At 36.3% G+C, this 26,610-nt stretch overlaps 1 protein-coding gene across 12 annotated transcripts in view; it reads left to right on the forward strand.

Moving 5' to 3' along the window:
* PUM2 (pumilio RNA binding family member 2) overlaps positions 1-26,610 on the forward strand; it is a 77,481-nt gene that overhangs the window by 43,667 nt on the left and 7,204 nt on the right. For 8 of the 12 annotated variants that reach the window (XM_041128738.1, XM_030036872.1, XM_030036873.1 and 5 more), the window contains 9 exons: positions 284-423; positions 2,176-2,314; positions 9,331-9,474; positions 10,537-10,818; positions 15,702-15,938; positions 22,577-22,844; positions 23,413-23,542; positions 25,511-25,645; positions 25,905-26,042. In XM_041128738.1, coding sequence (XP_040984672.1) covers positions 284-423; positions 2,176-2,314; positions 9,331-9,474; positions 10,537-10,818; positions 15,702-15,938; positions 22,577-22,844; positions 23,413-23,542; positions 25,511-25,645; positions 25,905-26,042 — 1,613 coding nt within the window. The remainder of the gene's footprint in view (positions 1-283; positions 424-2,175; positions 2,315-9,330; positions 9,475-10,536; positions 10,819-15,701; positions 15,939-22,576; positions 22,845-23,412; positions 23,543-25,510; positions 25,646-25,904; positions 26,043-26,610) is intronic. The other 4 variants (XM_030036866.2, XM_030036867.2, XM_030036868.2 and 1 more) reach the window with 3 other exon arrangements.

Consider the following 26,610-nt stretch of genomic DNA (forward strand, 5'->3'; position numbering starts at 1 on the left):
CTGTTCTTTGGTATACAAGCTTTGATTACTTTAAGTTTTTTCTTTGTCACCTGAGTCTCACAAGGGTGTTTATTTTTTTCATAGAGAAGGTATGGTTTGATGTGAATCCTTTAACCCATATGTGTGCATATATCATTTTGGCTAATATGGGAATTCATTTCTTTTTAATGCTGATTCCTGTTTTGACGTATAGAAGATAGACTAATGAGGGATGCTACAAACAATATAAACAATTATTTTAACTAGCTGAAACAGATGGAATAATCATGTTTTCTGGTTTTAGGTCCTGCTGTGGTTCCGCCTCAGTATTATGGTGTTCCATGGGGGGTGTATCCAGCCAATTTATTTCAGCAGCAAGCTGCAGCAGCAAATACCACAGCAAATCAGCAAGCGGCTTCACAGGCACAACAGGGACAGCAGCCGGTATGTCCTTCATAAAAAAGAGATGCACATTTAAAGCCTTACCTTAATATTCTCAGTATATAAGGATCAGCTTCTAGAAAATTTTACATAATTCAGATGTGTTGTATCAAATAATGAATGAATATTAAAAATTCTCCATTTCCTTATATTACTGATTGTCTTTAAAAATTCACTTACTGCAATACTTAATATTCAGCTTATTTTGCATTCCCAATTTTTAAAATAAAAACCATGAAAAATAGTTCCTTTAATCCAGGTCACTGTGCTGTTATGTTTATGTCTAGGTAATGCTATCTGCACAGTTACTCAAAAATTAATGTAAAGTTAAAAATCTAGAAAGCTAACATAAGTGGATGAAAAGGGATGTTTTAGGAGGATATTTTTTCTTTTAAGCTTGGGAAAAAAATTATTGGTGTTTTTATTAATTAGCTGGGAAATGGAATGTTACAGGTTTTTCTTTGTCCCTTTAAAAATTAGGGAAATAAAGGTGTTATTAGTAGTTTTTTTGTTTCATGGGGAAGAAGGATTACCCTGCATACTTTTCTGTGAGAGGATAATTGTATTATAACATCATCACGTGCCATATGTTATTTTTGCCTTGTTAAATCAAGAATAAGCAATTGTTACAAGAACTTGTTGAAAATTCCATTTCTTTAAGTAACTAAAAAAAAAAAAAAGCTAATTTGCTATTGTTACTCTGGATCCATTTTTAAAACCATTATATGATCTTTCAGTATAAACAAATGGCCTTTTTCCACAAAGGGAAAACCGAAATCTTATGATGATCTTATGCTTGAATGAATGTAAATGGTGTGGTGGGGTTTTTTTTTCTGGCAATATGGTTAAGTTCCATGCCATTCTTGTAAATTTGAGAAGTGACTTTGAGTTACCATGAAGTTCCAGAGTAGCTTCATCACTGCTTTAATATTCAGGTGGATCTTTCTTCCTACTGATTATTGTTATCAGTGAACTGCTTTCATAACTGAATGTATATCATCCCTCCAGTGTTTTGTTTTGGGTTTTTTTTTTTTTTTTTTTTGCTTTCTCCATAAAATTAATATTCAATTTCTGCAAAGCACGTGAGATACTTTGTGGGGATATATTATAGATTGTACTTCTCTTATTTTGGACCTGGAAAAGATTATTTTAACCAAGAGGAATAGAGTAGTTGCAAGAATTTAGACTGCTTTTCAATCGGATTCCCAGAGATACGCTGTCAGAACATAATAAAATAAGCCTGTGTTGCGTGGTGATGGAGTGTTATATGAATTCTTAAAACTTAGTGGGTGCATTTTTTTACAGCACTGTTGGCAGTGTAGTGTTAATTATTTAGATGAGTTACTACAGGCTCTGAAGTATTCAGACTTAAATCATTAATTGCCTGAAAATAATGTAAACAAATGCATTTATCAGGGAAGGACATGTGTTCAGTTAATAGATAATGTGATCATAAACGTATCACTCTTACAGATTTTCTTCCTTGCTTTATAATCATTACTATCAATGGAACATACATGATTCTGCTGTCCAGAGCAGACCAGATACTTTATTGTCACATTTGTCAGCAAACTAGTTTATGCCTTTTATTCTTTGTATATATCCTTGAAACCAATAAGGTGGAGTATTCCCAAAATGAAACTCGGAGCTAAGTGGCATCAAATATGCAAAGCAACTGTTCTAGACCTCTTTCAGAATATAATGGGCTTGCTTTCTTAGCTTTTAAGGAAAGGGTGTTGTTTTGGTCTTTTCCAGGTTCTGCGAGCTGGAGCAACTCAGCGCCCCCTTACTCCCAATCAGGGTCAGCAAGGGCAGCAGGCAGAGTCACTTGCAGCAGCTGCAGCAGCAAATCCAGCTTTGGCTTTTGGTCAGGGTCTTGCTACAGGCATGCCAGGTATGTATGTTATCAGTGGATTAAGAGAATCACTGAAAGTTAAAATATTGGTGTTATTAAATAACAGATTAACTATCAAAGTCCTGTTATGTTTATGATAAGCTGCTTAAAATTGTGTTTTATGTAGTTTTATGTTGTTCAGTTGGATTAAAATACTGGCACGGGATTCTTAGAGCACAAGAAATTCCTCTAGCATTTTTTATTTGGAGTGTTTTCTCTGTATTTGTTGTTACAAATGTGTACACAAGGAGTATCGTAGATTTTTGCAGGATAATTTCATATACACGCTGTCTTAAAACGTCATGAGTTGTCTCATTACTCTGCAACAGGGAGTATTAATTTGTCTTTCTGAAGTTATTTTTTACTTGTGGCATATAATAATAACAATAACAACAATAATAGATCTAAAATTCAGAATCCAAAATTAGGAAATTTAAAAGAAAGTGACTGCTTAATCATCCCTGAAGATCACAACATGCTTGAAGTGGAAGCACTCCAAAGCTTGGAGCCTCAGATGCTTTTAGCATGCGTGGCTTCTGACTTATTCGGGGGATGGTTATTCTGAGTCTCAGTACATGTGTCATAAATGCACAATGTGTTAGCATGAAGTTCAGCATCACTTTTAAGTGTTTGGTACAATTACCTGAGCAAGAAAACTTAAGTATACTTGGCCGTTCTTCAGTATGAAAGTTAAGATTTTACATAGTTAAGTTAGGTAATGTTGATGGTAGCTGCAAATGCTTTTGACTTGTACAGGCTCTCTCCTCTGTCAGCACTACTGTGAAATGCCTCACAACCTATGGGAAGTCAGAGTTAATTTGTTGCTGGATGCTCCAGGACTGCGTTGTGCACTTTGCCTCACACGATCGGATTTTACACCTCTAGCTGCAGAACAGACTGGCTCTTGTGTTTTTCTTGTCCTTTTTGTTTTAAACTGCCATTTTTATTTCTTCTCATGCAGTAGTATCTTCAGCTTTTAGCATATTTCACCTGAGAATCAGCAAAGTGTGCTGTCACAGCACCTGTCAAGTGGTATCTCTGTACTCACCAAAGCAGCAGAGAAGGCCTGCAAACACTGAGGCATACCAGAGATGCTATAAGCATCTTTGCAAAAGCCTCAAAGGCTTAGCTATACCAGTTTTTGTATGTTTGGGTGTGGGGGGTGTGTGTTTGTTTATAGTTAGTTATTAGGTCTTGCTTTCGACATGGAGCTCTAAGACTATGGGGTGGTCCGTGCCTTGTAAAAAGCCTGTGACATGTAGCTTGAGTCAGATCAACATCTAAGACCTTGACCCAGCCCAAATTTGTGACTTCATTATGGGAAGATGTAAAAAGAGCATTATTTTCAAAAAGAAAAGTATCTGTCTTAGTTCAAGGGTAGTTCTTAAAACCCACAATAAGGCCCCCTCCCCAAATGGGTGATTGAAAGTAATACTGAGTGGTCACATACATAAACTCAGTAATGCAAGAGTCTGTCCTGTGAAGACTGGACCTGAAGACTTTTTTCCTCCTCCATGAGCCCCCAAGAGGTTTTTCCATGAGGGCAGCAACCTTTTTATTCAATTTCCATTGTAGGCTGCTTCTTTGTCCCATCTGCTGCATGCCTGAATGGCTAGAGAAAAACTTTATTCATGTGAACATATTTGAGACTGTTCTGTAATAGGAATTGTGTGCAACTGGCTTTCAGCCTTACTGACCACACTGTTACAGGGAATAGGGCTCAAAATATAAACAAAAAGGACGTTTGTCTTCTCAATCATCATAAGCTGGTTTCATAGTGAGTTATGGGGAGCGCTGGTGATTTGTCTTTCTAGGTGCAGGAGGAGGATATGGGATGATGAAATGAATACAAGCCATTTTAGATGGGAATCATGATACTGTTTTAGATGTCTGTATTTGAGCTAGATACTTAAGGCTCCTTTTATAGCTACTGAAGAGAAATAGGAACTTTTAGTCTTGATTCATCTGACTCTATTTTAGTTACCTGATTTATCCTAAAGTGGGTTTTGCTCCAGAGGTGCCTTATTCTATTCACTTACTATAAAATTGAGTCAAGATCACTAAATTACATCTGGTTACCAAAATGTGATTAAGTGAATCCCAGATAGTAACTAACCACTGAACAACACATACAACGTAATAAACAAGCAGAAAGTGTGTGGAATTCTTGTTTCAATGGACTTAGATGTTTTACAAGAAAGTGTAGGTCCAAATTGAATTTCAAGCTTTTGAATATTCTTTGCAGAGAGGACATTTGTAGTTTGGCTTCACTGCAAGCTAATAAATGAGAGTATATTAGTCAGCTCATCCATACTGCTGTCTTCAAATTTTCAGCTGCTTTCTTCTTGCCACAGCCTTCATGTTGGATGAAATTAATGAGCTATCCCAACTGTGGGATTGTTTTATTTTTCAAATTTGATATTTCCAGTATTTCCATATTAATTTAGGGAGGTGTATTCATGTAGCATGTAAGGCACATATTTCATCCTAAGTGCAAAGAGAAATTGTCTGAAATCCAGGTTACTTTTCATGTAATGTTTCTAAGTCTCTTTTTAGAAAAATTCAGGTTCTTTTTTAAAACTATCAAAAGTGAAATATATGTTGCATTAGAGTTACGCAATTACATTTTAAATTCTTCCAGTCCTAATTTAGCAAGTCTTTCACTTACAAGGATTCTTAAAAACCAGACAGTTTCTGATTGAATAAATGTGCAAGACAAAGTCAGAGGGTACTCCCAATTTCATAATAATATGATGAGTATACATTCTTTTCTATGAATGAAACCAGGCCTCATCACAGACAACGGCTGGACATGCTGTACAGAGGCTGCAGAGCTGCTCAGCTTACCCTACAATAGATGTCTAGCAGCCCGTCAGCTCAATCCCTCCGGAGGCTTCATTGACTGCATTGGCTAGATCAGATGCAACTTAGTTTTATTGAATTCATGCAAGTGAAGCTGTTAGCACTGACTGTAATGGTGCATCTAGCACGCAGGTGGGCACATAAATTGCATTGTCCGAAAAACTTGTATAAAACAATAAAATCAACCATTTCTGTCTATTGGCATTGCATTTTTTATTACCTAGAGGAATTTGAAGTGTGACATTGCAGTGGGTCATGCATTCCAGGTAGTATGAAATAGAACTCAAATATAATTGTGGCAGACATACAGGGAGTTACAGTATTGGCAAAGTTACAATGGTTATAGAAAGTATAAATTATTTACTGGGAGGATAGTAAGCTCTGAATTTGATTTGTGAGAGGACAAGTGCAGAGATAAGGCTGTGCATATCTTCATCAGAACAAATGAAAAGTTATAGTGGTTCAGGTTTTGGTGAGCTTGGGAGACTGAAGTGAAGACTTCAGCATTTAAGGAAAGATGGAAAATTGAGAGCTGAATAAATTTTCAAATCTGTATGCAGAGAATAATGGGATCTTGGGAATGTTGAAAATGAAGAAGCTGTAAATTTCCTACTTAGGGAGAGAGGACTCTACAGTGACTTGCAGGTTATGCTCCTGAGTGGAGAGAGAGAGGTGTCAGGATGGTGGTGTTAAAAGGGGCAGATAATTCAGTTGGCAGTAAGAAGCATCACATCTGTTACATTGAGTAGAGAGAAGTGACAAACTCTGACATACGTTTGGGTGTCATCAGCGAGGGAAATTACATAGAGGGAAGGGAGTAGGAGATCTGGGCAAAGCTTTGTGGTATTACATACAAAAATGTGAGAAGAGAGTGTGAAGTATCCGGTGAAAGACAGTGAAGAAATTACTGGATGGATAAGAGCAACACTAAGAATGGGCTGCACAAGCCAAGAGAACAGATTTCCTCTCATTCTTTAAGAACATTTAAGGTTTGTGTGAAAAGAATACAGAAAGTTTTCAGAGTCTGTGGTTTTGGAGACATTTAGAAATCATTTCAGCAAAGCACAGTATTGGTAAACCAGATTGTTTACTTTCATATTCCCCACTGATCTGGAGACAGTAAGTGTTGACAGAGCAGTTGAATTCTAAAATAAAAGGTGTGATATGAACTGATTAGGAAGTAAAGAGTATGTTTTAGTTTTTTGGTTGCAGTGGAAGACCACAGTAAGCTTGAATGTGAAGGCACTGAAATGAGCTTTGGTAGTTGTTAATTTGGAGGGGAAATTGCACAGCCACAGGGAGATGCTGATGATGTGCTGGAAAAGTAATAAAAACTGAAACAGGAGGAAAGAGGGAATTAGAGAGGAGATCAGCTGGCAAGTCACATCTTATCTTTGATAAGAGAGAAGGCTGGGAAATAGTTTTTATCTTTGTGCTCATCTTTCTGGGGTGGAGTGCAGAGTTTGTAGAATACTGTGAAAGAAGGGAAAGCGGAAGACTTAAGTTTTGCTATGAGAGGTGTTCTTCAATTACTTAATCTGATCTGAGATGGTCTCTCTGAAATAGTATTTTTGATGTCAAAGCAAGTAATTTTATACCTTTGAGGCTGCAGATGCACTTAGCAAGCTCTCAGCAATTTCACGAATAGTCCTACATTGCTTTTGGTGTAGTAGATTTGAGTAGAAAGCTGGGAGACTTCCTATTCCAGGTCAGAAAGTATTCATTTCAGAGATGAGGAACATAGAAGCATCCACCAGTTCTGATGCATAGCCTGAACCTTCTGCGATGTATGGTATCTTGATGCTAATGACCTAGTTTATTATTACTAACTTTAAATGACCTGTTTGTGGGTGGCATCACAGATAAGATAGTGGCAAGGAAGTATCAAGAGTAATTGGGCATTTTGTAATGCAAAGAGCAAGTGCAAGTTGCTTCCGTTTTTTAATTCAGCAGTCATACTAGTCAATTATTTTAGAAAATCTAAAATTATTAAACTCCATTAGTATTAATCCCAGTAAATTTAATTTATGCAATAAGTTATCTTTTTTGGTTTGGCTCCCAGTCCTTCTTTATACAGCTATAGCATTATCCATGGGTTTGAACATTTGAAGAGGGTAGGTGGACAGAGTAAATACTGTTAAGTATTAGCCAATTCTGAGTTCTGAAACAGTGGTGTTATATGACAGAGCAGTAACAAATGGCAGGACCAACATGGTATTATCAATTGAATGCGCTATGAGTAAAAGTCGAAATTATGTAGGTACTAGTAAATAAACATAGCTAATGTTTGCAGGAACATACGTGGTTTTATAAAGAGCTTTCCTACTGTGTCACAGATCTTCTAATAAGCTATGCTGTGTTCTTTACAGAACTACAGTAAAACAGACAGCAGTCATTCTCGCCTTTCCCTGCCTTGGTAGTGTAGCGACCTTTCTTAGTGGTGAAGGTGGTAGAGGAGCACAACACAGTTTTGTAGGTGGAAGAGGCAGTGGTACCTATAGTGAAGGTTTCCTAACCAATTCAATTCTATGAACCTGTTCTGGTTGTTTTTAACTAGCCAAACTTTCAGACAAACTCTGCGGAGGACAACTGTCTTCTCTTTCCCACCAACAGCACAGGAAGGTAGATGCACCTGGAATGCAAAACAAGTAGTGAGCGGTTAGAACAAACAGGTTTGGAATGATAGTAATGACAAGTTTTCATAAGCAGTATAGTGCATTCATCTCCAGAACCATGACTTGAACCTAAAGATCTGGGGTCTCATTACTCTTCTCCTGTTCAGTTACTATCTGAGTCTCCTTCATACCTTCAGATTTTCTTAGTGTGAGAGAATTTGGACCTGACTCCAGCTTCCCTGCAGTACCGTAACCACCAGGCCAGTAGGCAGATGGTGTTTCCAGCTCTGTTTTTGGAGCAAGGCAGCTAGGCAGAAGAGATTACACAGATGTTTTAGAAATTGAGGAGGAGAAAATATGACTTGGAAGCCTGGCGATTGAGGTACTCACCTGGAATTAGAGGCCCAGGTCTTTATGTTCAGGTCCATGTGTATTTCAGAGAGAATTCTGTTAGACCTAGTTCTGAACATACATGGAAACTGACTTAAAATAGTATGCAAAGTCTTGGTTCTTACACATACAAAAATAGATGTGTGATTTTTGCAATCTTAACTTTTTTCTTAATAGCATTAATATATATCTGAACATGGGAGGAATATTGAAATTCTCTTGGGTTTTGTTTTATTGCTTTATAAGAATAGTCAACCTCAAAATTAGATGGTGTTATCTTTTCGTTGTCAGCACCCTTTCTTAGATTATCCTAGCTCTTGTCTTCCATTTTTTTAGGGATTCTTACTCCAATTCTTCTACTTCACTATAAAGTGTCAGAGCTTTAAAATTAACTCTCTTGCTCTTGTCCTAAATGGTTTTTTGTTTTGCTCTCTTTTGCTTTCCTTCATTCATATCTTGTGTCCTGTTTTCCTTCCTACTGCTGCTTTTCTCCTTTTTCAATTCCTCCTTCTTTTTCTCCCCCAGTTCCAACTCTTAACTGTCAGCTGAATGAAATTATACTTGGATTACAGTCATTCTTTTTCTGTGAAACTGACTGGTCCAAGGTGTTCCTGCACATACAGCATTCCTTTCCTAATGTGTTTTTTGTAGATGGACTTGTAAGTGTGGCTAGGTAATGTATGGAATTGCCAACTTTGCATTTAGTTCAGCCCTTTAATTGTACAGATTTCGATACCTTTTCCATGTGCAAAGGGAGTACAAGAGAAATGTAGAATATTTTAAATTGATGAAAGAAGTTGATTCAATAATGATCCAAATATGGCCAGTTTTGTTGTTCCTGTACCTCTTCACTATGGTGTTAGAAACTTAATTTGTTAACGTTGAAAATAAAATTCAACTTTAGACTACTAAATTTAGCTGTTACTCTAGTTTTAAAAAAATATGTAGAGCATTTCTAAATTAAGATTTTGTCACACTGTTTTGTGTTCACTGTTTTTTCTTTCAATGTCCAGTTGATGTTCTAAGGCTATATGGCAGAATTGCTGTTTATGCCCATGTAGTTTGTTGTCAGAATATTTCAAGGAGAGAAGAAATGCTGACTATATGAGACTATCTGTACTACTAATTCTTGTATTCTGTGTTGTGTAGGCTATCAAGTACTAGCTCCCACTGCCTATTACGATCAGACTGGTGCCTTAGTAGTAGGCCCTGGAGCGAGAACTGGCCTTGGAGCACCAGTCAGATTGGTGGCCTCAACTCCTGTTATAATCAGTTCTGCAGCAGCACAAGCAGGTAAGTATTTGATCCTGCATGGAGGTTTCTTCCACTTCTGTACTGAATCTTAATAGTAATGTTGGTTCATTAGTATTTGATATTGTTGATGTGTTTTGTATGCATCTGTGAAGTTTTCTAGTTGTGAAGGACATACCATACATGCTCTCTTTCTTATTCTGTTGCCTCCCTTTCTCTGAGAGAGACTGCTATGTCTCAGAGATGTAGTTTTCCTTTTTTTAATTCAAATTTACACTCCTCTCCCCATACCTATACAGGCATGTTTCTGCAAATGTTGTTGCTTGTCAGATAAGAACATTTTTCCCCTTTCCCTCTCCCCATGCATATAACATGCACTTCTCATCAATCCCTAAATGGTGTCCTCTGGGAAGCATCATTTCATTGCTTCGGCCTGGCAGAAGATGATGGAGTGCTCTGGGGCCTTGCTATGCTTTTCTCCTGAAAGTATTTTCTCCAGTAAAGTGTGGCAAGGAAGAAAACTGTAGAATGGACAGCAGAAGAGGAGAATTAGTTATATCAAAAGTCTCTAGTTTTCTTTTTCTCTTTTTATCAGGGATAATGTCTGGTACTACTTTACTGAACCATTGTATTCATTACATTTGTTAAATTAAAATCCAAAATACTAACACCAGATTAATTAAATTAATTTGTTCAGAAAATTAGATTTTAAGTTAATCTGTAAGCTTCTTTGTGCAGAACTCGCTTTTGACGTTAGTAGCTGAAAATGTCTTTGACTCTTAGCTGCAACTCTGCTATTGCAACTTTGGATATAAAAGTACAGTTCAGTAAACGGTAATGTCTTACATGTTTACACTGAAAATTCCCTCAATTACATTAACAGTTCTGCAACCTTGACTAGCCTACAACATATGCTGTCTTTATTTTTTTTTCTCAGGTAATTAAGACTGTGTAATACTATATAAAGTCTCTTTTAGTCCTTTAATGTGTGAATTTCTGCTTGTTTAAGAGGGCTTCAGGAAAATATGATTTAGATCTGAATAGTCCATTTTCAGTCAGAAATGTTTGAGAGAGTAATTATGATTGAAAACATCTGTTTTACAGCTGCAGCTGCTTCAGCTGGAGGAACAGCAAACAATCTCGCAGGAGCCACGAACGGTCTATTTCGGCCACTTGGTGCCCAGCCGCAGCAACAGCAACAGCAAACAAATAGTAGCCTACAATCCAATTCATTTTATGGCAGTAACTCTTTGACCAATAACTCCCAGAGCAGTTCCCTTTTTTCACATGGTCCTGGCCAACCAGGAAGCACATCTCTTGGCTTTGGAAGTAGCAGCTCTTTAGGAGCAGCTATCGGCTCTGCACTTGGTGGATTTGGCTCATCAGGTAGGTTGTTAACATAGTGAGGAAATTCTTTGAGACTTTTGTGTTAAGCAAAGAACCGTATCTGTATCCAGACATATTATATACACATACATTTCTAAAAAGAATGCAAAAATAGGTTATTCAAGTGTAAAACAAATTATAGGGGAAGAAAAAGGGTTTTTTTAAATTCACTTGGGCTCTGTATACAAGATGCATTTTTGAAGAATATCCTGTAGTCATAGATTATCTCCAAAATACTACGTATTGAGCACTGTACTCTGCCCCCAAAGTTTGTTACTGTTTTTAGTAAGCTTTTTTATTTTCAAGGAAGTCTTCATTCTGTGCTTAAAATAACAATTGATGATGTTTGAGATTCATTCTTTTGTTGTAATTTTCATGTCAGGAAAATTCCTAATTTTTAAAAAAATTAAATCGCATATGACTTTCAAAATTTTATCTAATATTTAAGTTCTGTGTTTCCATAACATTTTTTATAGGATTCATAAAACAGAAAGACTTAATACTCAAGAATAGTCCTTGTTAACTCTAGTAGGTACAGTCTTAGAAACAGTTAAGTTAAATAGTTCTGTGCAAGTTTGGGGCCTTAAATTATTTCAACAGATGCTCCTAAATATTATCAACCTGATTGTATTTTTAAAAAAAAAAAATCAACACTGCCATAATTTTTCTGCTCTATAGCAGAAATTTCTTACTCGCAGTTTTTAAACATGCAAGGTAGGTTTTCTTATATTTCAGATTCGGTACTAGTGAGGCAAGCAAAATATCTTTTCTAAAGAATATTTCCTTTGGCTATTAATCTCTTAAGTTACGGCACTGAATAATTATTATTAATAGTAGTATTTCTTCAGCAGAGCATGTTTATAATCTTATGTACCTTGCAGATGGGTAGAAATTGGGGGAGATTTATGTACTCTTAACAGTATTCTTTTCAACAAAGTTAAATGCTCGAAGGGAAATAATTTAAAAAAAAAAACGAAATGTTGAAAGAAATGTAAAAAGTGAAGATTATTACAAGTTAGCTTAATATGTGGGGAAAAAAGAAGGAAAAACACACCCTTCAGTGTTAAAAGACGGTACCTGTTATTTGGTAACTAAGTGGAGGAGAATAATGACATCAAATATACCGCATACCAACACAGAGATTTTCAGTGTTGTTTTTCGTAAAATAATCTGGAAAATTATTTATCTTAACAAAACTACTGCTAGGAAGTCCAGAATCAAGTTTTACACTGATCCTCTCTAGTATCTGATATTAAAGAGTGGAGTAGGAGACTCTAAACATACCATATTTAATTTAAAAAAAAAATTAAAAACCCCAAAATGTAGAGGCTACTGAGTTGTGTAGGGTTTCTTAATTTTCCATAGTACCACAGCAGGTGAAACTTATTTACAAAGTAATTGGGCTATCCAAGTGCTGTATTTTGTAATATAATTTGTCCTGAGCTACTTGCAGGATTTCAGTGAATTCTTCGCAGCTGTGTTTCACTCTAGGTACAGTTTCATTTCATTGATAGATAGTAATGATAAGTATGTTTGCATATTTAATGCAGTGCACCTATTTTAAGTCTCTAGATAGAGTAGTTTTAAGTCATAAAAGTCTATCCAGCATTATCACAAGGACCTCCATAAAATAAAAATTTTAGTTGTGTATCTACTTAAGCAGAATCAGCATAGTTCTTTCTGGCACAGGAGATCAAGCATTTTTCTTGTAGTAAAGGTCAGTTCCAGAGCTTTGTCCAAAGTCTTCAGCATAGACAGCATATGCTGAAATCTTGCAGCAGTATTCTAGGTGATTTAATTAGCGTGGTAGTTTCCAGAGGGAAGCAGCAAGCCCATGCTTTTGCAGTTTGAGAAGTGCTGATGAAAGGTGCTATCTAAACCTGAAATATTTTTAGTAGTATCATTGGAATAAAAGTATATTGAGAGTGCCCTTCTGCCAAGTATAAATGGTACTTACCGTAACAGCCACTTAAAAAATGCTTCCTGATTTTTTTTATTTTTTCAAGAGTTCCTGAGCTGTATGTATATTTGAATTGAATTACACAGATGAATACTTATACAAATGGTATTAATGCATGTTGAGGCAAATTAAAAACAAGTTTAATTTTTTACCTGCCAAAGTTTCAGCTTCTTTGTAACTCCCCTCAGTGTGTTGTAAAGGTTGAATTTCAGTTAAAATACAGCCATGAAGACTGACAGATGCAATACACTTCTTGCCCTTACGTTTTCAGTTGTTGCAGGGGAAAAAAAAAAATAGCTCTGCAAAAAAAGCAAAGGTGAGCATGTTCTAGCTGAATGACTGAACAACAAAGTAAAAACAGGAAGAGGCAAGCATACAATATAAATGGCTGTATATACTTTACAGTCTCTGCTCTTTTAATATAAAGTTATTTGTACTCCATTTTAAAAGTTTAGGTACATGATAAGTTACTGCAGCTTAACAGGTAGCTAAGAATTAGATCAACTACAGCAGCTTTCCAGATGCCTACTTCTGGCTCATAACAAGTGTAAGTAATTGCATTAGCTTAAACAGTGGTGAAGAGGGGTAAGCTAATTCAAATTATCTTCTAGGTTTTGTGAGCTTTGCTTGTGTGTGTGTGAAAATGCAGCTCAGCTGGTTCATGGTAACTTGTTAAGCTGCAGTAATTTAGCTGAGTAAGAAACCCTGAAAGAAAGCTGAAGTTTGCTTAGCTTTTTTTCATAGTTGGAAAAATAACAATCCATCATGTAGCATTGTATTAACATTCACATGGTTAACTAGCTGAGCCAGAACCTGTAGAGCAAGTCTCAAATCTTGAGATTTCTTTCAACTGTTGCCTTAATTTGCTCTTCTGATTTCTTATTCTCAAACTCCTTGCCTAGTTAGTCCAGTATCTTTTCCTTCTGGCTTCTCCTCTAGTCTTCCTTCCCAGTTTCCAGGCAACATTTATCTCCTGCTTCCCCTCCCCCTCCCAAATACATTTCTGTTTCTGCTTGTACTGTGTGATGTTCCCATCATCAGCTTACTATTCCAGTCTTTTTGCCCCACAGTCACATACACCTTCTACAGCCTAATGTTTCTTCAGATCTGCTTTCTTTTCATCCTCAGTCCCACTGGTTTTGAAAGTGCTTGCCGGTTTTTCTTGCAGTCTCCTTGTTGGCTCCTTTGTCTGACCTTTCTCTCCTCCTGGTTCTGGTTTCTTCTCGTTTTTTGGTTTTCTTTTTTTTTTTTTCCCCCTCCCGGTCTATTTCTTGTGTTTGGCTTTTGTCTCCTCTGCATTTGAAGTAGAAAACTTCCTTTTCACACTGCCTGATGGCCCTTCTGAACACAAGGTGGAATCTTGGACAGCGATTTCAGAGTCCATTTTTGGCAAGGCACACAGACGCCTAGAAGTTCAATTGCAGGGAAAACCTTTATCAGCCATCTCAGATGTGCCATGTATGGACAGGAGTTTAAGTTTTCAGCTATGAGTCTGTAGCAGATCTGTGCTGAACTTGTGTGAAGTGTGCTTTTGCTAAGACTTTTAGCTCAGTCAAAGAGAGCATGAAAATAAAGGTCTCCTGTTGCTAGTATATTGGACTGAGTACGTGAAAGCATTAACTTCTCAAATAATAGGTAGCTGGATTATTTTGCCAAGGATAAAGCATCTTTCCTTGCCTGTTTTTCTGAAATGGCAGTGTTGTTTGGGCAGAATTTCTTTGAAAAATTTGGTCCAAGCAGGTACGTGCCATGATAAGTATTAGCGAAGTTGATAATGTTATGAGAAAACAAATTAGTGTCTTAAAATGGGAAGTATCGGGCGACCTTTATATTGGGCCATGCTGCCAGCTTTAGTAGGAAGGTACCTGACATGGGTAAAGATTATGGAAGTATAAATTCTGACCTTTTCCTTTTTAAGTTGAAGAAGAAATCAATGTTCCAAATTCAGCTTAAAAGTATCTTTGTTATCAAAAATACCCATAATCTTGGTTTTGTTCATGAGTATAATAATGTTCCAGTGTTTAAAATAAGCACTCTAGCTTAATATTTCACTAGTATGCAACAGATATTAGAATTTAACATTTCTAAAAACTTTTTATTGTTCTCCTAATTTATCCTAGACTGTTCATCGCCCTGCTGAATGATGCTGTGCAGGATAACCAGTCCTTCACTAATACACTGTTATCCAAAGCTTCTAGTCTAATTTGTCTTTCAGAAATACTGGTAGCAGTAGAATTACATTTTTATTTCTCACCGTAATTTTCCTATCTCTGCTCTGCTTTTCGTCTTCTTCTTAGCCTATTCCCTCTTTACAATATCTTTTCAAAACACTTCTTTGAGAACTATAATTCTTGTAGGGCATTTTAAGTAGTCATTTTTTTCCTACAGGTGAGGGGTTCACAAACAAGAGGAAGTTCAGAAACAGCTGAACAGCAACATAGATTATTTTCTGAAGCCTTAAACAACAGCAACAACAACAACCAATTGTCTCTAGCCTTTTTCCTGAAATCAAGTATCACTGTCTGACTTATAATTTATGGTGGAGAAAATTGTATCAAAGAGTTTAGTGGAAATATTTTTAGAATTATTTATTCTATAAAGTGACAGTGTAATCTAATCTCATAAATTCCATATTTGTCCCAAAGCCTGAAGCCAGGCGGTTAAAATAGACTACTGCAATATCACTGTGAGAAGTCTAGAATGAAATGTTGAAAGACATGGGCATTGGTGAAATTACTTATCAGTGGTATGTTTATACCCACTTAGATTTACTTAAAAGTATGTGTGGTTATCACAGTAATTGTCTTTGTCGTAACGATTGCTGTAATTATTGTGATCGCATCTGTTATTGCCCAGCTGTAGTTGGGGATAGGTTTTATTCAGTTGACACTGTGTAATTAGGGTCTTTTTATTTCTTCTTCAGTTGGCAGTTCTGCAAGTAGTAGTGCCACAAGGAGAGATTCTCTATCTACTAGCTCTGACTTGTACAAAAGATCTAGTAGCAGCCTAGCACCCATAGGGCAGCCATTTTACAATAGTCTGGGATTTTCCTCCTCTCCAAGTCCAATAGGCATGCCTCTGCCAAGCCAAACGCCAGGACATTCACTTACGCCACCGCCATCACTTTCATCACATGGATCCTCATCCAGTTTGCATTTAGGTAAAAAAAACAAAAACAAAAAACCAAAAAAACACTTTTTGTTTGTATGTGTGTATGTATTTCTATGTGTAAAATATATGTTGCATAAGAGATGTCACATTACCTTTGCTGTTAAACAGTTTTGTAATGAAGAGGGGCCATTCCTGAAAGGGGAAGAGCACGCCTAAATGCTCATTGATTTGACAGTGGAGGGCACTCAACTTTTTGCAGTATCGGGCCAACAACTGATTTTTCTTCCCTTGCAGAAGCCCGATAGAGAGCCCAGTAAGACTTACTGATCCTTTTTTTTATTAAGTTTCTACAGTATGACAAGCAAAGGTGCATTATTTTTGTTTCTACTTCAGTGTACTACCACTTCAAGGATGTTTTAAGATGATACTGTGTTTAACAGTGAAGTGACTTTCACTACTGCCCCTTACTATGATCAAGTAGAAAAGTGAGCAAAGCTCTCCATGTAAAATGTATTGAAAGGTGATTTTTGATCAGTGAGCCTACTACCTCATGGCCCGGATGCTTTGCCAGGAAGACAGTAGTTTATCACCAGGGTGGTGGAAAAAAAAGAAAAAGCATTTGTAAAAAGTAGCAAAGGCTTTGTCAGTGGTGGCTCTCTGTTATCGGATGTATTTTTTAAGGAATGATGGTAGTAATCTTTTAGAAAAAATTTTGAGCTAGTTAGATGACATGGGAGCTCAACCTTTTTAAAAAAATTTAAAAATAAAATAAAATCAAAAAATCTAAAGAAACCCCACCACAGCCTACAGTATATTTAGAAGATAATGCCTCTACCCTGAGGTTACTTGATAAACTTTCCCTTTTTTTGCTGCAAATATTTGTAGTCATTTAATTTGGATGCTAAAATCATACAATGAAACTGGATGTATTTTCAAGATTGCGTTGCCTGTTGCTCCAGTAACTATTCAGTGCACAGTTTTGTGCATGTAGTAGGCAACCTAATCCCCTGTACTTCTATTAGTGCAAATAAAACAGGAAAAAATTTAAAAGTGCCTACCAAAATACACTTTGTGAGAAATGTGTGAGTGATATGTATTACAAGGTTAAAAGTAATTTAAATATATTACATCTACAGTTCAGTATCCCCTTCACGGTTAAGTGCTGAATACCCGAAGTAAAACTGGGCAAGGGGATGTTTCAGCACGTTTTATTTTTTTTTACTTACCTTTTTTCCTTTTTCAGGTCTACAAAGTGCACCTTTGGGCTGAGACCAAGCATGGAAAGTTTCAGCCCAAATGGAGGCTTTTGAGAAAGTTCTGAACATCTGACAATGGGGTTATGATGGAAATCTTTTTCTTTCTTTCTTTTCGAAGTACTCTCACAATAGTTTTCATATTACTGAAAACTATACTTAAACCAAATTTTGGAAGGCATTATCTAAAATTCAAAACATTTGAAGTTTTGTGTTGTTTCACATTTGATAAATGTTAAAAGACTTTTTTCAGTTCTGAGAAAATAAGCTGCGATCAGTATAGAGGATTACCTCTATCACCAGAAATTGTTAAATACTGATTTTAATCCATTTTGGACTGTTTGGCAGTGTGAACTAAGCATAATAGTTTGTTAAAATCATGTACTAGATCAGTGTGTAAAGGCCAGAACGTACAGTTGTACTCTGAAAATTGACACAACCTTGTTGGCTTCCATGTGTACTGCCTCTTCATCTTCCAAATGAAGTGGACCTTGATTACGGGTAAATTTTTGCTACCTTACCTAATCAATCTGAAATTTGGAAATTGAGGTCTTTTGGATTTTTGCTTTCACAAAAATGCAGTAATTTTTTTTTTTTTTTCGCATTTCCTGCACTCTGCCCCGTGTCATATCTTTGTGCAGTTACATCCAAGGTACGCAATCGCAAAAAGTTGAAGACTATTTCTGCAGTTAATTGTTTGTCCTGTTAAATTTATTCCGGTGTGTTCATCAACCACTCTTGGAAGCATTTGTTTTGTTCTCACATATAAAAAATAAAAATAAAAAGGCAAAGCTTTCTCACCAAAAGAGAAGTTATACCTGAAATCAAACAGGGAGTATTTTTTAAGAAGGGTATGATTATCGCATAGTCACTTTTCAGAGTAGAACAACATTGTAAGTTCATGTCTGCATGCAGTTTTCATTGGTATTCTGATAATGCCTGTCAAATGCAGCTCTCCCTCCACCTTCAAAACTTGTCCTGCCTGCTTATATCAACAGGTTCAGCTAAGTTTAACTCCTGTTTTAAAATGGGCATCAAGCTCGGTTGCTCCTGTTTCAGCCACCAGAATACTAGAGCACAATACTGGGAAAGGGTGCATGGTTTTATAACCCCTTTGTCAGACACTGCTGCAATTTGTAACTTAAAAGACCAATTTCCCTTTTACAAGAAATTCATGATATTTTACTGTTTTTATCTTTTCTCACGAACTCTTATTCAACACCCTAAAATAGGAATGTGCTAATTACTTTGTTCTAGTGTCAGTTTTCCTGTATTTGAAGGGATTTGTCAAGTTGTCTGTAACTGCTTCTTTGCTGTAATCAGTTGGAGCAGTAAGGTCATGAATTTGAACTACCCTTTCACTCCCAGGGACAAAAAAACTGCAAGAGGAAGTATTTTTCCTATGTTATTAAAAATCCTTTTAGATTGGTAGTGCTTACTCTGTTTGGTACATTGCAGCATTTTAATGGTTTGGCGTAGAGTAAGATTTTTAAAATCTGGGCTTTTGGAGGAATTATTTTCTATGCGTTGCTAGCCAAGCTTGTTAGTAGTTTAGACTGATACTTTATCTTCGGAAGTGGTCATTCTGGGTAAGAGTAAAGGCCCCTTGGCAAGACAGTATGGGGAACTCGCATTGCCTCTACTGCGTACCTACTCTGTAGGGCTTCGGTAAACCAGGCATAATAAGCACTTGCATTGATTAATAAAATATACATATATATATGCATAAATGTGTACATATATATGTGTAATTCTGTTTTCCGTGTGAAGATTAAATTTTTAGCTGAGGATGAGATGAAGCTACTTTTTTTACAGATGAACAAGTACTTTGTAGAAATCAAGTTTAAAGTGTTTATATACTCATGTATTTTACTAGAAAATAATACTGCTGACTGGTATAAACAGCAGTTACTGTGCAGTAAATCTGGTTTATGTCTTGGTTAGAAACAATCGAAGAAATACTTTGGTAATAAGTACTAACAGACTAATGCTATCAAAATAATTGTGCCTAGACCTAGTTTTTAATATTTTTTTCATGTTCTCCTTTACATTAAATATGCTATCCATGTTAAGGAGTTAGTAATTTAACATGCTTTGTGTCCTTGAAGCTTAGTAAGGCTCTGTTTTAGATGGTCTATATCCCCTTTATACCTCTGTGCCTCTTCTTCCCTATACACTAGTCACAGGGATTTAGGTTCAATTAAACTGTAAAACAACTTAATATTATTCATTGCATTGGAGATCTTTGTTTTACGAGATCAGAAGTGATAGCGAAGTGATTATCTGAAGAATGAGCTGCACACTTTATTCCCCAATGGTTTGTAATTGTGCGGCTATACTGATGCCTGATAACAGTCTTTTAAAACTTCAGTGTTTGCACTGAAACTTCAGTTTAGACTAGGTGCTTTATTCAGTTGAGTATGTTCCCCAAATAATTTATAAGACCTAGGCTGTTACCTTTCTAGTTTGGAATCAGATCTGTAAAACAAAGCATCCTGAGTTCTTGAAGAGCGTGCAGGTATGGTAGGCTAACCAGGAGGATTTGGATAACTAGAATTCAGTTTTCATTTGTAAGCCGTTCACACTCAAAGTCTTCAGGAAGAAGACCAGGTGTCCTTGATGTCCACACTAATGCTTTGGTGGTTTTGGACTGAGAAAATGATGAGTACAGTATTTAAGAAAATAATTTGTTGTATACAAGAGTATATCTGCATATAATAAGTACCTATGACAATATGCTTTTATTTTGGGGGTTTTACTATTTTTCAGATTTGCAGAGTTGCCACTGAGCTGTAACACTGCTGCTGTAATAAAAGGTTACATGAGAAGAGAAGCTAATTATCTATTAAATTACTGTTTTTTATAATAATATCCAGGGGTTTACAAGGTTAAGCTTTCTGTGTGCTTTTGAAGTATGACAAGTTCTTCTAGGCACAATGGATATGTTTTCAGCCTTCCTGTATTACGATCCTGCTTAACGTGATTGTCTGCAGTAGTTTCACAGGCTAGACAGGAGTCTCCCAGTTGTAGCATAGTCATCTTACAAGTCTTAAAAAGGGATCGTTCCCAAATTAGACTGAAGAAAGCCTTGATAATCCTGAGTGTGAAATGTATTGTATACGTGCAGTTCTACTACACATACATAGCATATTTGTTAAAACCTTACCAAGTTTCTTAATTTGTTTTAATTGCTGGATAAGTTGTCACATTTAATTTACACTTACATGAAGGCTCAGTAAAAAAAAAAAAAAAAAGAAAAAAAAACAAAAAAAACCCCACACCCTACCTGAAATAATTCCTGATTCACATGTGCAGTTCCATGACTGTGTGTGCTAACTAGAACCCTGCAGTTTGTGAGCATGTAATCAAAACTACCCTATTAGTCTGTGGCACAGAATTGAGCATGTGATCAGTGGAGCAATAGAGATGCTAAAACAGGAAAGTAGCCTATAAGACTTCCTTTTAAACGGGCTTTGCTGCCATCTCGTGGCATTAAATAGTAGTATTACACAGCATTTACAGGGAAGCTAGGATTTCATTCATATATTTAAATAATCTAGATGAGAAATACTGTAATTACAGATGCATAACTTTTGGTTATTTAGAAGGCCATTCCTGGAAGAGAAATTACTGTAGAGCATCACTCTGCATACTGCTTCACCTGCAGAATGTTGGGTTTCTTTTTTCTTTTTGTCTGTTAGTATCATGTCACTGTTGGCTCTTTTCTGGAAATAGTGATTGTCAACGGAAACTAAAAATGATAGGTAAAAAGAACCTGATTTTTGTGGCTGTAAAGAATTAAGAGGCTTTAATTTAAAAGAAAACCTAGTAGTTTTTAAAAGGTGTTGTGGGGCATAAAGTATTTACTGATCCTTTACTGATTCTTACCACTGAATTTTGAAAACTAATTGTAAAATAAATACTAATTATTTCTATTTCAGGGCATAATCCTATACAGTGCAATAAATGTGATGCTTGATGTGTCTTGCAGAGCACTAACATCTCAAATTCTGGTATTGCAGTTTGACCTTTCGAAAAGATACTTTACCATTAGTACATTATCAGCCCACTGTAACACTGTTGTTGCCTAGCCTTATAAATACTTGGAACCAAAAGAAGGCTTGGCTGGGGCACTGTCAGCTGATTCCTCTTTTTTTTTCTTTTTTTCTTTTTTTTTTTTAATAATTAATTTTGTAATAGAGCACCATTCAAACAGCACATACTGCAATTTGTTTTAAATTCAAGTGTAGATATTTTTTCTGTTGACTTTGAAAGGGCTTTCAGTTACTGTGTCACTTTCTGGATAGGGAAACTGAAAATGCTTTCCTTTTCCAATTCATACTCAATAACTTCAGGGAGTTTTTGAGGTTTTTGTTTTGGTTTTTTTTAAGTAGTAGAGTTGAAGTTTCTAGGTGGGAGTTGTCTTTTGAATATTTCTGCTTGTAGTATAGTAGTAGTATCCCTTTTAAAATCATACTGTAGTTGAGAAAGATGCTTTGTTTGCATGCCGCTTATGATAATTGCTGCTTGTTGTAAAGTGGAGGGGGAGGCCTGCTGGAGGAGTTTAGAGTGGCATAAACTGATTAGAGAGCAATATATGACGAGAAATTCACAGGACTGTGAGATGGTGATAGCTGTCGTTGGAATCACTAGCAAAAGGGAATAGGACCTAAACATAGGAAGGCAATTCAGTTCTTGGAAAGTAAGGAAAAACAAAGTGTAGTGAGAGTGATGGATGTTTTTGCAGCAAGGAAAGGAGTTCATGTTTCTAAAAGGAACTTCAGTTTGATGTGTCTTTGTTTGTTTTAGAATTAGAGTAGAGCATTCTTAGTTACCTGGTTTGAAATTTGACATACTTAGTGCTTACAAGAGGTACCAGCTTGAAAGCCTGGGATGCTGAAGTCATCAGATATCCTGCAGAACAGGTACAGCATGACAAGAGGCATCATGTGTGCCTCCCCAAAAATACCCTTTCACACTATTAAGTTGGAAAGGTGCTTCAATAGGGACTGAAGGGTAGTTCAGATTTCATGGTCTGTTTTGAAACAATTGGCTAACTTTAAGACTACTAACAAGGCTATAAGTCAGTATTACTTGTGAAGTGGAAATTTGCCCACTAAGCTAAGGCCCACCCAATTCTAAAGTTTCTGTAAGTCTGAGCGGGTTCTCACTTTACCTGCTTTGTTATATTCTTCTAATGACATTTCTTTTCCTGGTGCCCTTCACAAAAAATTAAAATGATGAGGAGAATGGTTTTATTTATTGGAAGATAAAGCTATGTAACTCCTCCAGCCATAATGAGGTAAATATAAATAACAAGACCACACTGTTGTTTTCTTTGGCTCCAGGGTATATCTGTAGTTCTAGTACACTTACTGTTTTGCTGTTGCCTATTTTCCTTACGGCTTTTACTGACAGAACTGCTTCCTTGTAGGAGGACTGACAAATGGTAGTGGTCGCTATATTTCTGCAGCACCTGGAGCCGAAGCAAAGTATCGCAGTGCGGCAAGTACCTCCAGTCTTTTTAGCTCCACCAGTCAGCTCTTCCCTCCTTCACGCCTTCGTTACAGTAGGTCTGATATTATGCCTTCTGGACGTAGTCGATTGCTGGAAGATTTCAGAAACAATCGTTTCCCTAATCTTCAACTAAGAGACCTTGTTGGACATATTGTTGAATTTTCCCAAGACCAGCATGGTTCTAGGTAATTATTATAGTAAAGTTAATGTCTTAATAATATTTTACTGCTTTGATATTGTTACATTAACATCAAACATTTGAATGAGCTGCTAGTCATCTTAATACAAAGCATGCCATTAATTGGAGCACATGCTCTTACACCAACCTTTTTCTTCTCTAGGAAATTTCATTATAAAAGTAGGATAAATTTAGCTGCTTGTAGAAGTTCTCAGTGTAGAAATAGCCTCATAACTAGACTTGTAAACTCTAGTATTTAGGTATCAAAAAGGCGTTGGTTAAGAAAACAAAATATCTGGCATCTGGAATCTAAAACCATTTTTCAGCAATACATCATCAGGTACTTAGATAATGTTATTCTTTTCATCTTTAATCCTTTTCAAATGAAAGTTTTAAAGTATAATTTTGCTAAAATGTATCCTTTTATATGCAAAGGCACTACTTTCATTTTAATAAGTTCTATAAATGTTGAATACTTGCTTTAGAATTTTGAGGTGTCTCATTGAAACAGCGTTTGAGAGGTTTTCCTGTTGTTTATGTAAAGCATAATGTACCTTTTTTTTTTTTGCACTTAGATTTATACAGCAAAAGCTGGAGCGAGCTACTCCAGCTGAGCGCCAGATGGTATTTAATGAGATCCTGCAAGCAGCATATCAATTGATGACTGATGTGTTTGGAAACTATGTAATACAGAAGTTCTTTGAGGTAAGCATAACACTGAGTGTATGAACAGAAATGCAAATGAAATGCTGTAAAATCTGATTAAATTTAACTGTTTTTTTCTTAACATCAGAGCAGAATTCTACTGGACTTCTACCACAGAACCCAAACATATAACACTGCACATGTGTTTTCTGTTCTGTATCCCGTTTTTTTTTCGTAACAGGCACAGTTTCTCTTTACACTGGTGGTGCATATGTTGGTGAATATTGGTGAATGTACAGGCTGCACACTCAGGCTTTGCGTAATTTACAGACACTTTCAGCAGATGATGGGAGACAAAGATTTGAAGGATACTTTTTGTTGGTTACTGCATCTTGGTAAAGAGTGGATCTGGAAAATGCTCTTGCACCCAAGTAAATAGCTGTGTGAACTTCATCCAGTGCTGTATATGAAGAAACTCACATAAAATTTATTGAGGTGGAATAATTTTGAGGAAGGGATGTCATAAGATACACCCAATGTTACTAAAACTAGTGTTTAAAACAGCTTTGGTTTTTGTTAACAACTATGGGGTTAAAAAAAAAAAAAAAGCCTTATTAGACAGTGACAAAATTTGACTTACAGAGAGAAGAAAAACCAATACGTGTGTCCTGGAAAAAGTTATGTGTAGGAAAGGTATCTAGCATGGTGTACTTTAAATCAAGGACCATATCAAAGTATCTGGGTGGATAGAAGGTGAAGCTGGAAAATGTCCAGTAAGAAATAAGATGGTTGCTGTAAACAGGAATGTAGTTTTTAATGAGTAATCTACGAAACAATGTGCTCACTTTCTTTTTTACTTGATATTCTTTTTTACAAATAAAAAAATCTTCTGAAAAGCATGGCTGATGTATGGTATGTAAAATCTTGATCTTGCTCAATTATCATCAATTGCTGGGTTTTTTCCATAACGTTAGGTTGGATGGATACATAGATAATCATTGTCAGTTGAGTGTTTTCATCTTAATTCTGCGGAAGAGTTCTCATGAAAACAGTGCACTAGGCTTTAGGTGTAGCAATGGATTTAGTTCATTATTTTAGTAGGAAGGCGAAGTTGTTTGAGCTTTCTTCAGAGCCTTAGGTGACTACAGGTGTGGGGTGTGACAGTTCTCAGCAGTGCTGCATGAATGTTGCTGGTGCCACCCAGCTGATTGTTCAGAGTCATCACTTCTTTGTGGTCTCTTGTGCTGTACCAACTCAGGAGCTTGTGTGGGGGATCTGGGAACAGGGTTATGTGTATTATTATGAAGCTTGACTGGCTTCTATTCTGCTCAACATGGAGCAGCACAGAAGGTTGTAGTAGCACCGTGGTGGGAATAATATGGGCAGGAAGTAGCTACTGCTGAAAAACATTGGTTAAATTATACTCTAATACAGCACGTGTACAAAATAATTTTGATTTTGCTCTGCAAAGCGCAAGTATTTTTAGATTTCCTAAAGTGCCCGTGGTAAGAATGATTGTTCAAGTCACATGAAGTTACCAAGAAGCTACTTCAGGGATTGAAATCTTTCCCCTCCTCACTTCCTGTTACAGCTTGCTTACTGTATACAAGATGTAAAATACACTGATCCATACAAATTTGAGATATCAGGGAAAATCTGGTTTGAATTAATACATTACAGTGATCTGTAATTAATTTGCCTGGTATAATTTGTCTAAATAAGTGGGTTATTGCACTTAAATATTCCTACAGAGAGTCAAGTATAAACTACTTCAATCTTTTCTGTTGTCTTTCGAGGTCATGCATTTGATAGCAGGTGTGTGATTAGAATGTGGAACATTACAAAATGTTGCATTTAGAATATAAAAACTTCTGGTAAATATACCCACCAAAAATACAAAGGGGAAAAATCATTCAAGGTGCTCAGTAAACCTGTAATAGATGATGAAAGTACTTAAACTCTATCGTGTAAATTCCAGGATGGTGCAATATGTCTTCATTTGTTAACAGCATATTTATTTTCTTTTAGTTTGGAAGCCTGGATCAAAAGTTAGCCCTAGCAACACGCATACGTGGTCATGTTCTGCCGTTAGCCCTACAGATGTATGGTTGTCGTGTTATTCAGAAAGCACTTGAGTCAATCTCACCTGACCAGCAGGTAATTGTAAGTTAGAGCAATTTTTTTTTTTTTTATTTCTTTTTATTGCATCCATCTTTTTACTTGCTTAAATTGTTGATTGTTCCTTTCATTATGAAATGCCCTAGGGACTAAAGTAGTTGTTTAAATTAAATTGCTGAGGTACACAAGTAAAACAGCAGTGAATATAAAGATTGGATGGTTAGGATGAAATGGAATATTCCGGGGGGGGGGGGGGGGGGGTGGGGGGAATTATTGTAAAGACAATGATAATCTTTTTTTTCAGAATGAAATGGTGAAAGAGTTGGATGGTCATGTTCTGAAATGTGTGAAAGACCAAAATGGAAACCACGTTGTACAAAAATGTATTGAGTGTGTTCAACCCCAGTCACTCCAGTTCATCATTGACGCATTCAAAGGACAGGTAGTGTCAACAGTTCATTTCCTCTTCTGTAGGGCTGCTTTGATCTGCTGATCTTTTTCCATCATTTGCATATACAAGATAGGGTTTGACACATTGCAGTCAGCTTGTTTTAAGTAGGATAAAAAAGGGATGATAAAATGGAAAAGCTGTTGAAGAGGCAGTTAACATGCTGTAAAAAGATGAATCTGTTGGAGGTGAGGCTCTAGAAAGACCTGTTTGGATGCATTATAAATACCAATAGAGGTATTTGGCTTGAAGCCAGACTTTCTGAGTTTCGTGATATGCCATTTCAAATTTCCTTTATAACTTCTAACATTGCCATTTTTTATGTAATAAAGTATCTGCTCTCTAGCTTATATTTTTCATTAAAATTTCCATTTTCTTCAGTTGCTTATGTTGCAACCCTGTTGTTCATGTTTCCCAATTAATGTCTATCATTAAGGAAATACCTTAAAGAAATATACTAATCTGTTCCCTACATATGGGCTAGTGTTAAGTAAAGGGGGGTGGTATTTGTTTATTTAAGGTTGGGGATTTGGTTTTGTTTCCAAAAAAGTTATTAATATAA

Source organism: Aquila chrysaetos, chromosome 15 (genome assembly GCF_900496995.4).
Source record: "Aquila chrysaetos chrysaetos chromosome 15, bAquChr1.4, whole genome shotgun sequence".
Taxonomy (NCBI): Eukaryota; Metazoa; Chordata; class Aves; order Accipitriformes; family Accipitridae; genus Aquila; species Aquila chrysaetos.